This window comes from Melozone crissalis, unplaced genomic scaffold (genome assembly GCF_028551555.1).
Source record: "Melozone crissalis strain CALT ecotype California unplaced genomic scaffold, PUWL_Pcris_2 ptg000059l_1, whole genome shotgun sequence".
NCBI lineage: Eukaryota > Metazoa > Chordata > Aves > Passeriformes > Passerellidae > Melozone > Melozone crissalis.
Genome location: NW_026535837.1, coordinates 1,485,332 through 1,497,247, shown reverse-complemented (window position 1 = coordinate 1,497,247; position 11,916 = coordinate 1,485,332). Strand labels below are relative to the sequence as shown.

General features: G+C 41.7%; 1 protein-coding gene across 1 annotated transcript in view; it reads right to left on the bottom strand.

The window, feature by feature from the left end:
* Window positions 1-9,373: 9,373 nt before the first annotated feature.
* CDC123 (cell division cycle 123) overlaps window positions 9,374-11,916 on the bottom strand; it is a 34,288-nt gene continuing 31,745 nt past the window's right edge. The window contains exons 12-13 of the mRNA XM_054287552.1: window positions 11,151-11,288; window positions 9,374-10,297 (exon numbers count right to left, since the gene is read on the bottom strand). Of these exons, the coding sequence (XP_054143527.1) occupies window positions 10,271-10,297; window positions 11,151-11,288 (165 nt within the window). The 3' untranslated portion in view covers window positions 9,374-10,270. The remainder of the gene's footprint in view (window positions 10,298-11,150; window positions 11,289-11,916) is intronic.

The window sequence follows — 11,916 nt, the reverse complement described above, 5'->3', positions numbered from 1 at the left end:
GCTCACACGTGGCAGTTGCAGGTGTCTGCAACAACTCAGGTTAATTAATTTCATGGTTGAGTCCTGAGTTCTGTTTTTTCCCCATATTAAATTTAAAGAAGGCTTTGCAACCATGAAGTCAATACAGCCCTGATCTCCTGGCACAGGAAAGCTGTAGGCTGAATAACTTATTAGCACCCTCAATAATGAAAAACACTTCAATATTTAGGACTAATGCAGATTTCCTACTGAAAAAAATAAAATGTGAGCACAATTTGCAGCCATGTGCTCAAGGTAATAATTAAGGAGAATTATCTTTGCTGTGTGTATTAAAACAGCATAATTAAAGATTGTGGGTCCACATTAAAGAGAAGCAGATAATCTTTTGCTTAAGAAATTAACAGCAACTGCAGTAACTGATTCCATACCTGGAATAATCTCAGGCAGAATAAGAAAAATGGGAACCAGGTGCCCAAATATTACATACCAGTTTCTGTTCTCCACCTTGAGACCCCAGTGTGGAGCAAACTCCATCCTTGGTCAGTGCTCCAATTTCCTCCTCGAATGCACATGGCAGAGGCTGTGTGCAGTGAGGGTCTCAGATGCTCATGGATTTATGAAAAAATTCTATTTTAGGAAAAAACTCTATGAAAAACCCTTTTTCCTAAAATACCAGGAGAAATGCTGAGCATGATCTGAGGAGCCAGGTGTAAAAAACTGGTTCTGTTACTGATTGCCAAGGTATTTAAGATGTCGAAAATTTTATTTAGAAATCCATGGTGCTTCTCTAATGGCTTAGCCTGTAAATAAATCACAGGCACTGGAAGGAGCCGCCATCAATCACTGCTTAGGGCTATACGGGCCTGACTGGTGGAAAAGCAGCAATTAGCACTCATTAGCACTTATTTCCAAGTCTTCTCCATGAAAAAAAGGGTCATCCAAAGCAAATTAAAAGTGTCCAGTGTCGAAGTTCTTTGTCAGTTTAATGCTTCTGTCTCAAACTCATTTTGTTAACCTGCAAGGTAGCAGAATGTAGGCAGGGCTTGTGCAGACTCGAATTTGGGGGTTTATTTCTGTAGTGACTCATAAAAGAAATTTGTGCTGAGGGTGTTCCTGCCCTCAGGGCATTTGCAATACTCATTCCTCATGGATTCATTACCACTGCTGCAGCTTTTCCTTCAGGAAGGGGCTTTGAGGGCATCTCTCCCCATCGAGCTGCCTGTTTGAAAATATTGAAAATGTTTAAGAAAGCTCTTGATCGAATTAGGTTGAAAACGAAGATCCATGATGTGTGATTCCATCATACATTTTTGTTGTTGCTGTTCCTTTCTGGGGGTATTCAGACTCCAAAGTGTTGTAGACATCTCTTATGAAAAATCCTTTCCTTAGGATTTTTCTTCCTGAGAAGCTGAGAGGCCTCAGGAACAAAATGTAAACATTGATTATCTGCTGCTGTGGAATGCAACAGGTGCATCTGTGATTGGTCCATGTTGGTTGTTTCTCATTAATGGACAATCACAGCCCAGCTGGCTCAGACAGAGAGTCCAAGACAGCTGTCTTTGTTATCATTCTTTCTTATTCTATTCTATCCTTAGCTGGCCTTCTGATAAAATCCTTTCTTCTATTCTTTTAGTATAGTTTTAATGTAATATATATAATAAAATAATAAATCAAGCCTTCTGAAACATGGAGTCAGATCCTCATCTCTTCCCTCATCCTCAGACCCCTGTGAACACAATCACACTCCAAAGAGCACCAAACCCCAAAGGGCAAAAACCCTTTGAGACAGAGCCCTTTCAGACACTTCCCTCCCTCTACGTGCATGATCCCATTCTGCATCTCCTTTCCAAAAGATCTGCTACCCCTTTCCCAGGTGTATGGGAGTACAAAGGGTACCAGATGAGCTTTCTTCCCCTTGCTGTGAGCAGAGAGATAAAAACCTGTCTCCAGGCGAGCAGAATCTGTCACCAAGCCCACCGGGGCTTTTTGCAGCTCAGTGATGCCAATCAAATGGTTTCTATGAGACAAACTACTATTCCTGGACTCTGACTTCTTGCTGTGGATCACTGCCTCCTGGAAAAGGGAGAAAACCCAGATCCAAGCCCAGGGCTGGAGCTGAATTTCTTTCCTCTTCAGCCCTGTGGGCTGAGAAGGCTGAACATTCACATCCCCAAAGGAGATAGGAAAGCACTGAGGGTTTCACCTGAATCAGTGAAATCCAGCATGGATTTCACTTTGAAAGGGCATGTGGCATCCCCAGGTGAGATCTGAAGTTTGGGGAGGGTTATCTCACTGGATAAAGCCAAAATTTTCACACCACATGGAAAGGGAGGGAAGAGGATGAGGAAGGGTCTCAAGTCAGACTGAGCACAATCAGCATTATTCCTGCAAATTCCCCAGACTCTCTTTGTAGCTTGCCTTAGGGCTGGGATTATTTTCTCCTCTGAGGGCTCTCCCTGCCCATCTTTTCTATTTATTAGCTGATTTCTTTTAGGAACAGCATAGAGCTCAGCCCCTTTTCCCACGTTTAAGAAGGCTGATTTTGCCTTTTCTAATAAATCCCATTTTCTTGTGATAACAATGAACTATCCCATGAGCTAAAACTCTTGGAGAAGAGAGTCCTTCCTGACCCTGGGCCCAGGGCACCAGTGGCAGGAGTGCGCTGAAAGAGCAGCAGGCAATAATTAGTCAAAATAACCATTCGAGTGCCTAAGCAGTCCTGGATGGGAAGAAACATGAATTTGTGGAACAGCGGGGACTGGAGGCAGCTCTTAGTACATTCCTGACCCCAAAACCAGGACACAAGGGACATCTTGCTGTCACAGCAGCAGCAGGCAATAACTTGGAGAACACAGCAGAGAAAGCAAGTTTGCCCCTTTCTACCCTGCATAGGCCTCCAAAGATGGGATCAAGTTGTTCCTTCTGGGATTAGAGCCTGACATCCAGAGCAGTTAGAAAAACATGTTTCATGATTACAGAGTTTTTTCTAAGCAATTTGAGTTCAAAGTTGTCCATCATTTCTAAGGTGCTCCTTGGAGAAATGTCTGACACTGCAGCATCTCCTGTGAGGAAAGGCAGAGAGAGCTGGGAGTCCAGTGTCATTGGACATGTGCAGAAGAGAAGGCTCAGGGGGATCTTCTGAACCTACACAACCGTGGAAAGTGAAATCTGAGTCAACAATGAGTTCTGGCAGCCAGGAGGGCCAGCCATGTCCTGGGATACACCAGGCACCAGGCAGGTAAGGGAGGGGATGGTCCTGCTCTGCTCTGGACTGGGGCAGCCTCACTGCAAGTCCTGGGGGCAGTGTTGGGCACCACAATGTGAGAAGGACACCAAACTATTCAATGTGTCCAGAGGAAGGTGACCAGGATGGGGAAAGGTCTCAAGGGTGTTAGGAAAATTAATCCACAAACACCAGAGGTTTATGTCCAAAAAGGAGACAGAAGAGTCCTTTTACTTTATTAGAATAAAGAGAGAGGCCATAGGACATTCCCCTGGGATCTCTCCAATTTTTGGAGGATGCAGCCTCCTTTTAATCCCAATTTCCCAGCCACATCTCCCTTCTCTCCCAGCCTGAACTCTGGGAGAAGTTTCTCCACTGAGCAGGTGGCTGGGCACTGGAAGAGGCTCCCTGGGGAAATGCTCACAGCACCAAGCCTGACAGCATTCAAGGAGGGTCTGCATGATGCTCTCAGTCTCACAGTTAACTTTAGGTAGTCCTGTGAGGAGCAGGGAGCCAGACTCAAAGATCCTTATGAATCCCTTCTGACTTGAATTATTCTGTGATTCTTTATCCACTCTTGGCCACTCTCCAGTGACCCAGGGTATTTCTTGCAACATTCTTTCTAAAGCGACACATCTCACTGCACCATCCTCTCATCAAACAAAATAATCTCTCATTTTTTCCATCCCTCTCTCCTGCTAGCCCAGAATGACACCTGCCTTTATCCTCCCCCAACAGCTTATTATCACCTTGTATTTAATGGTCTCTACTGTAACTTATCCACTCCCACTGCACTGCTGCTCTGCCAGCTCTCACCCATTTATACTCGAATGTCTGATTTCTCCTCCTAACTACAGCTCTTTGCACTCGCCTTTATCAAATTTCTCCTCGTTATTTCAGGCCATTTTCCCTGTGTATTATGGCCATTTCAAATTCTGATACAAACCTCCAAAGTGCCTGAGTGTATTCTCAAGTCACTGCCAGCCATGGATTTTTATACAAGCTATTTATTTCACTGCTCCAGCCATTAACAAAGATATGATGAAAAATACAGACTCTGAAATAAAATGTATAGGGGTCTCACAATGCCCTCTCTGGCTTTATACCAATAGCAGTTTTTCTGCTAAATTGTGTTAATTTGCTTCATTTCTTCTTTTCCTTGAAAAAAGGAAAAAGAGTATAGTGAGGCAAAGAAAACATTTAACAGCATCAGTTTTCTCTGAATCATCTGTCATTTTTTCCCCATCCTCTCATCTTTTCTCACTTAATCATGTGTCTTTACTTCAGATTTCCACAGTTTTCATTTTGATTGATCCTTAAAAGCCCTTGCTGTGCCATTTTCCCTTCACATTAGGACACTGCTGATGGGCCATTATAAAAGCACCTCTCTCCAGTTATCCCACCCACCTCTCCCAAATGGATCCAGGCATCCACACCCACACTTAGCAAAACTGCCTTTTGAGCTCCTCATTCTGCTTCTCTCATCTCCCTGCTGTCTCCAGAGCACCAAATGCCAACTCCACGGCCACTTCCACCTGAATTACTTCTGACTTTTAAAGTTTTAAACTTCACATAAGCCTGACTGCAACCCAGAACAGTTAACTCCAGAATAACAACACCTTGTACCTCCTGAAATACAAACAGTGCTCTGGAAAAAATTCTATTAACTCTCTGGCTTTTCAAGTCATCCCATGTTAGGCATTTTTCCCAAAAGATTCTCAGGTATGGTTTGGAAATACTGGTGGGTGAAAAACTGAGCACAAGTGCCAGCCATATGCACTTCCAGCCCAGAGAGCCAAACCTGTCCTGGGCTGCATCCCCAGCACCGTGGGCAGCAGGTCAAGGCAGGGGTTCTGCCCCTCTGTTCACACCCTTCCTGCAGGGCTGCATCCAGATCTGGGACCTGCTGGAGCAAATCCAGAGGAAGGCCACAAAAATGATGCCATGGCTGGAACACCTGTCCTTTGAGAAGAGGCTGAGGGAGGTGGGGAGAGCTCTGGGTAGACCATATTGCAGCCTTTCAGTGCTTAAAGGGGCCCATAGTAAACACTCCCTGCTCCTCTTTTACCAGGGGCTGGAGTGACAGGACAAAGTGCACATGCTTTAAACTGAAAGAGGATCAGTTCAGACTGACATTAAGGAAGAAATTTTTCATGATGAATTAGATGAGACACAGGAACAGGTGCCCAGAGAAGTTGTTGGTACTCCATTCCTGGAAGCATTTGAGGACTAGAGGGCATTGAACATTCCTTTCCAACCCAAACCATTCTGTGATTCCCAAGCTTTGGAAATACAGCTGGTGCTCAGCACAGTGCCCCCAGCCTTTCCTGAGCAACAGACAGGGCTGTGATGCAGTGCTGCATTCATCTCCAAAGCACTGAAATGCACATCAATCACTCCTGACACATCCTGTGACGCTGAGCTCCTCCTGTGCCTTCCTCACACTGCTTACAGACGTTTCAGCTTCTCATGTTCCTTCTCTCTCCTGGATATTACAGTCCCAGCTCCCATGAATAATTCATCTACATCAATGAAGTGCTACAGTCTGTCAGGACACAGTTTCACAGCAGAAGCCAAGACAGAACCCAAAATTTCAAGCCCCTCCACCAGCTGGATTTGAGCCCTAAAGACTAGAAATAAGAATTGATTATTTTTACTCTTTTGGACAGTAATGCTGTTTAGGAGCCACAAATCTCTTCTGGAAGTTCAGCTGCAATTTGCAACATTCCCTGAAGAAAGGCCCTGAGCAGTCAGTGTTTATGACCAACCAGCCAAAGCAAAAAGCAACTTTCCCCTACGAGCTGCCAAACATCCTTGGCAGAAGCCTGGCCAGGTGCTCAGAGGGCCTTAGAGAAATCAGAACACTGTTCATAGCCAGGTAGGATACCCAGTGCTCCAAGAGCTCACATGAAGAAATGTAACAGGATGAAATATAACAGGATATTTGCCCTCCCCAAAAGAAAGAACTAAAAACCCCAAACCAGACTTACTGCAGTACCTATGTCATTATTATTACAAAATCCTGTAATCACACAAAACTGCTTAAGGGCTTTGTATCTTTGAAAGAGCTTCAAGATTTCACCAACTATAGCAGTTATGGCCACAAGTCTTTTTTTAGCTCTGTATAATGTCAGGATGACCACAAGTTGGAGATTGTCTCTTTACAGAAGGCATCAAATTCAAATAGAAGACATTGTTAAGTCAACATCCAGACAAGCTTTTGCTAAGGTGGATTTATTAAGTATCAGTGTTAGCAAGTGTCCTTCATGAATCAAAAGCACCATGGTCTGTGTTACACTTCAGGTCCATCTTCTCTTGGCCAAAAATATGTATTTTAGTTCAGTATTATTTCTTGAACTAATGTACAAAATGTAACATGTGTCCAAATACAACCAGAACTGATACTTCTGGCCTCTAAGGTGAAATCAATGACCAGTTACCAGCTGATTTGCCATTTATGCTCACTGACAAACACCCTGTGCTCCTCTCTGGCTGTTTCACACTTCACATTTGGAGCAGTTTGTGAAAGCTGAACTCAGCCACGCACAAAGGTACAGAAGGAATTTTACCAAGGTTTGTGCCATGCATTACCCATCTCCACAGTGTCCCTGGTGGGTTTTGGGGTTCTTTCACCTGGCAATGCTCACCTGAAAGCCTGAAACCAGGAGTGTCTAAGGGTCTCTGTTGCTCAAATGAGCACCTGCACTGCATCTCACGGGGCACCTCTCCTCTGCACTCTGGACATGAGCAGCAGGTGAGTATGGAACAATGAGACAGGTGAGATTGCTAGCCAAGGGTGTCAGATGCAGTGGATTTTTATAATCTGTGATCAGCTTCCAACAAGTGCTACTGATTTTATTGAGACTTGGGCCTGGATATTTCTCCCCTACTTTTAGAGTTTAAGGATTTTTTTAGAGCACCACTCAAAAAAGTGCCTTTGTATGAGGGAGGGAAAAGTGGATAGAGAGAGGTTTTAAAATTCAGCTCAGTATTATCCATGCTGCTGCTGCTGCTACCAATTCTGATCTTAATATTTATCCAAATGAGAGGCTGAGGGATGAGGAAAGACATGGACAACACTGGAGAAAGAAGAGTCAAAAGAGAACAGACAGCATGGACAGTCTGAAGCGCAGACGGACAGGAGCATTACTCCAAATCCTCAACTAAACCAGGACATGTTCACAACTGCTGCTTATGGGGTTACAGCAATCCTGATCCCCTCTATCCCTCAGGGAGATTCAACATCACAAGCACTGGCTGTGAAACACTGAGGACTTTTCCTTGGCACTCCTGGCAGAGCTGCAGCCCAAGAACTGAATCTCACTGCTGGAGCCATCAGACACAGCCAGACTTCTGCAGGGCTTGGCAGGCACAGGCTCTGTATAAAATGACTGCATGTTACCTCCCCCTAAAACTTCTGTTTGTCATCTAGATGAGACTGCAAGCATCTTCACACTGTGTTTTAAGCATATAATTAAGAATATATAGTATACAGTTGGCCCTTACTCAGCAAATGGTGATGATATAATTAAATCCCATGAACAAGGACCTGAACAACTGGAAATTTGTATTTTCTAATTTCTGTATATGATGGCTAGAGGCAGAAACTGCTTTTATGATGGAATAGAAAAGTGTCATGTACTATTCAGTGTAAAATTGATCTGAAGCATTTTTAATCTACCAACATTAGCTCCCTCAGCTCCCCAAAGGGAAAATGTTTGTTAATTATCCTAGGAGATCAGAAGGACATAGAGAGTGAAAATTCTTTTAGAAGAGGAATCTTTAATTTAACAGCCAAATAAAATTCACTGTTTGATTACCTGAAGTTGGGGGAAAAAAGCAAAGTACATCTAAAGCATGTATTTAAACTGTAAGGAGACCTCATCTTGTAGATCATATTTTTATATTGGGGATTGTTTCTGTACCAGTTCTGAACATGGGGCCAGTATTTTTGCTCTGCTGCCTTTTAAGGTTCTTCACTAGTAGTTACCAAAAGGAAGCAGAACAAGTTCCTGCAACTCTACACTGCAGTTCAGCTTGGCTGAGCAGCCCATGAATTCAGGCTGGGCATCTGTCAGCACTTCACAGAGGAGAAAAACTCCAGCATACCCACCTAAAGGGACACTCCAGAGTGCACAGACACCCAGCAAACTGGTCCCATCACCAAATATGTTCTGGTGAACATTCAGCAAAGACAACTGAGAAAGTGGTAAATTAATTTGTGGAGCCCATGTGGAAGAGGTGGGAAACTGTCTTCCAGCTTTAAACTAAGACTTTGCTTTTAAAGACAATAATCTGTGGTTTAGAAGCATTTATGGATCTATTGGAAGTTCCAGGGCATCATCTGTGTAGAGGAAGAAGTGTGGTTAGATCATCACAACAGTTTAAGTTATGGCTAGAAACTTTAAAACAAAGAGGAAAGCTTTGTTATTTTTTTACACTTTGATGTTCCTACCCCATTTAGAGACATTTATACTCAAATTATCCCTCTGGTGAGCGTGAGAAATACCAATCCAAACTCCTGCAGTATGGGAGGATTAGGTCTAGCCCAGCCCTGAGTTAATATCATCTAATTTGAATACAAGAAGCTATTGAGAAGCAGGTTCCAATGCTTCAAACAATCCTTCAACTCAGGGCAGACTGTTCTGACTCCAGGAGCTTTCATCTGTGATGTTCCATCAATGTGTGGATTCTTAATCTGCAAAATCTTTAACTCCAGTTTAAGTTTTGATTCAAACCAGAAGCTAAATAAAGACATTAGGTAATAATTTAACATCTCAGCTCAGATTTAACATCCAAGAACAGATTGTAACCAAGCACCATTCCAATCTGACAGCAAAAGCAAGGCAAAGAAACACAAACAGCTTTATACACACACAGAGTATCACATAACTGGTCTGAAATAGGAACCAGTTTCCAGGGGTTATGAGCTTCTTCAAATGTCCTTTTGTTTCAATGGGAACTCTGCACAGTCTTAATAAATTACTGATGCCGTACAAACACCTATATCCAAAAGTCAGCTGGTGATTCACCTAAAACTGTCCTCCCCCACCTCCCAAACAACAGCAATTGGAAACAAGAGCTTCTGTTTCCCCAGATTTAGCCAAGCTTCCCTTTATACAAAAAAACATGAAGTACCAAACAAATACAGAATTTTAAGAGCTGAAAGCAGAATTTTAAGAGCTGAAAGAATAACTGCTTTCCTAAGAAACTCAGAAATGTGACACAAAAGAAACAAGACTGAGTCTGTATATAAAATTATAATTTGATGTTAATTATGTAGATTAAAGTCACAGACAATGTCTAGTATGTAATCATGTTAAAAAAACACGTTTCAAGAAAGCTTTACTATGAAAATGAAATAAAATTTGGTGAGTTTAAATGAATTTCATTTCACTTTAGCAACTATGAAAATATTACTTTACTTTAAATGCATTCAGAATTTCAAATTCCCAATATGTAAAATTTTCAAACTTTAAGTAGTTTACTACAGCTATAGCTGTTCTCTGAAATGAAATATTAGCCCTTGGAACAAAGAAAAAAATCCCTTCTCCATTTTTTATTTTTTTTTCTACATAAAGGATGAGAAGTGCTCCCCAAACAAAATAAATTCACAATTTTAAAAGGTTACTACAGATAAAAATGTACATTCCTTTTTCTTTGTGACTACATATTAAGCAAGACAGTGCCTAAATGCAGAGAATGCTCCATGTTGTTACTGCACAAGCATTTTGTGTGGCCACATTTACACTGGGGAGTCCAAAGGCGTAGCTCTGTGCATCAATCCTCACATTATGAAAAATGGAAAGAACTTGTTCAGCTGCACTCAGGCTGTTGCTTCTTTGCACCTGGAATCCAGTGAGAACTCACCCTGACCTTTCATGTTTCCCTGAAAAAGCTTCCCTACACTTTCCTATAAACCAACAGACACTGGGGATGAACAGCTCTTCAGATCTTTCATTGACTATAAAAAGCAGGTTTCCTTTAAATCAATAGTTTAATAGTTATGCTAAATACAGATTTTGCCACATTTCTTGCTTGTAATTCAATGTAATGCTTCTGGGTACCTCAGTCATCCTCTTGCTGATTTCTTTTCTGTCAACAGAACAGGAGAGTTCAGAATGTTAGGACACAGTTATCTGAAGTAAGAGCACTAATAAATCATGTCAAGTGTTCCAGATACAATGGATTAGACAGTGACTGCATTTCTAAGCCATTTTTTTGGAACAGCAAGAGATAATTTTTCAGCAAATTGAAGAGAGCAATATCAACCCTCTCTCTCATCCCGAACTATAGGATTTTATTTCCAGTAAAGAACAAGATTTGCCTAGCCATTGGAATACAGAAGAAGCAGAAAACATCCTGGTGGTGCAAGAGTCAGTGATGCAGGTGCAGGTAACCTGCCCTCCCTTCCCTAACTTACTCATGTCTTCATGCCACTGTGCTTTAAAAGAATAAAGAAAGCAGACTGAAAAAGGAACAACTCTATCATGGTTTTTCCTAATACATTTGTCATGTAACTTTTAAAGAAAAAAGTTAAAAACATTAAAAGTTTAATGTTAAAAACATTAAAAACATTAAAAGCATTACAAAACAGTTAAAAACCTTGAAAGCATTAGCTCCAGGCATTCAAAAAGCACATTTCCATTCATACTACATTCATATTTACATTTCAGTAAGAAAGGAAACAGGTCAGTCCTTCAGTAAGATTTGTCAAACTACATTTGCTGCTTCCCATAAAAATAAAATTAAGCAAAGTGAGAGCAGTAAAGAGCTTGCACTTCACCACTTCAGGAACAATCAACCCAACATTGTGTGATGGTTTCATACACTGCTTTTTCTGTAATTTTGTACACTTTGTTAGTAACAAAAGCAGAGACCCAGGGACTTTGGTGCTTCTATTTCACAAAGGTGGAAGGTCAGAGATTTTTTTCCCGCTACTTCTTACCAGTTTTAGAAAGTCAATCAATTTGTGAACATCCTCTCCTGTGGAAAGGTCCACAAAGTCCTTGGGCAGTCGGTAGCTCAGGTAGGGGCTGGGCTGGACGGTGACTTTGCTGTTGGTACAACGGAACACTGGGCAATCCTTTGGAGAAGGAGACAAGAACAAACAGTGGACATGAATATGAAATGTTCCTGGGACTCCTCCTGAGACTGAGTCACGCTGCCAATGAGTTTATTTGGCACTCACTCAACCAAACTTGCGCTTTCTAAAAATTGTAGCTTTCTTATAAAGCCTCTGCCCACTTAGGAGCAATTTGAAATGTCAAACATGTTAAACAGTCAAATAATGGCTTGCATTACCTCACTTTAAAGTTTCTACAGTGTATCAGTTATTAATGTATTTAATAAATTCATGCTTGTGACAGTGCTGTACTAATGGAGCTATAAGGAACTTTGGGCAGTGGTATCTAGATACATATCTGGATAGAGAAAAATCTTTTTGATAGAATCCCTAGATTTGTCTTCACAGTTTAAACACATTTGCAACTATAATCTCACTGAAATGATAATTTAAACTTTCCAACCAATTTATTCACTGAAGGAAAAAAATACCTCTATAAAGGGCCAAAAAGATCTCTAAATGCTGAATTGTAGCAACAGGTTTTGGAGAATGATATCATTTTCAGTTCAACACATTGACATGCCATGCAATTGCCAGCTGTACTGCAATAAACAGTTTCATTTTATGAAAGATCAGCAGCTTTACACCA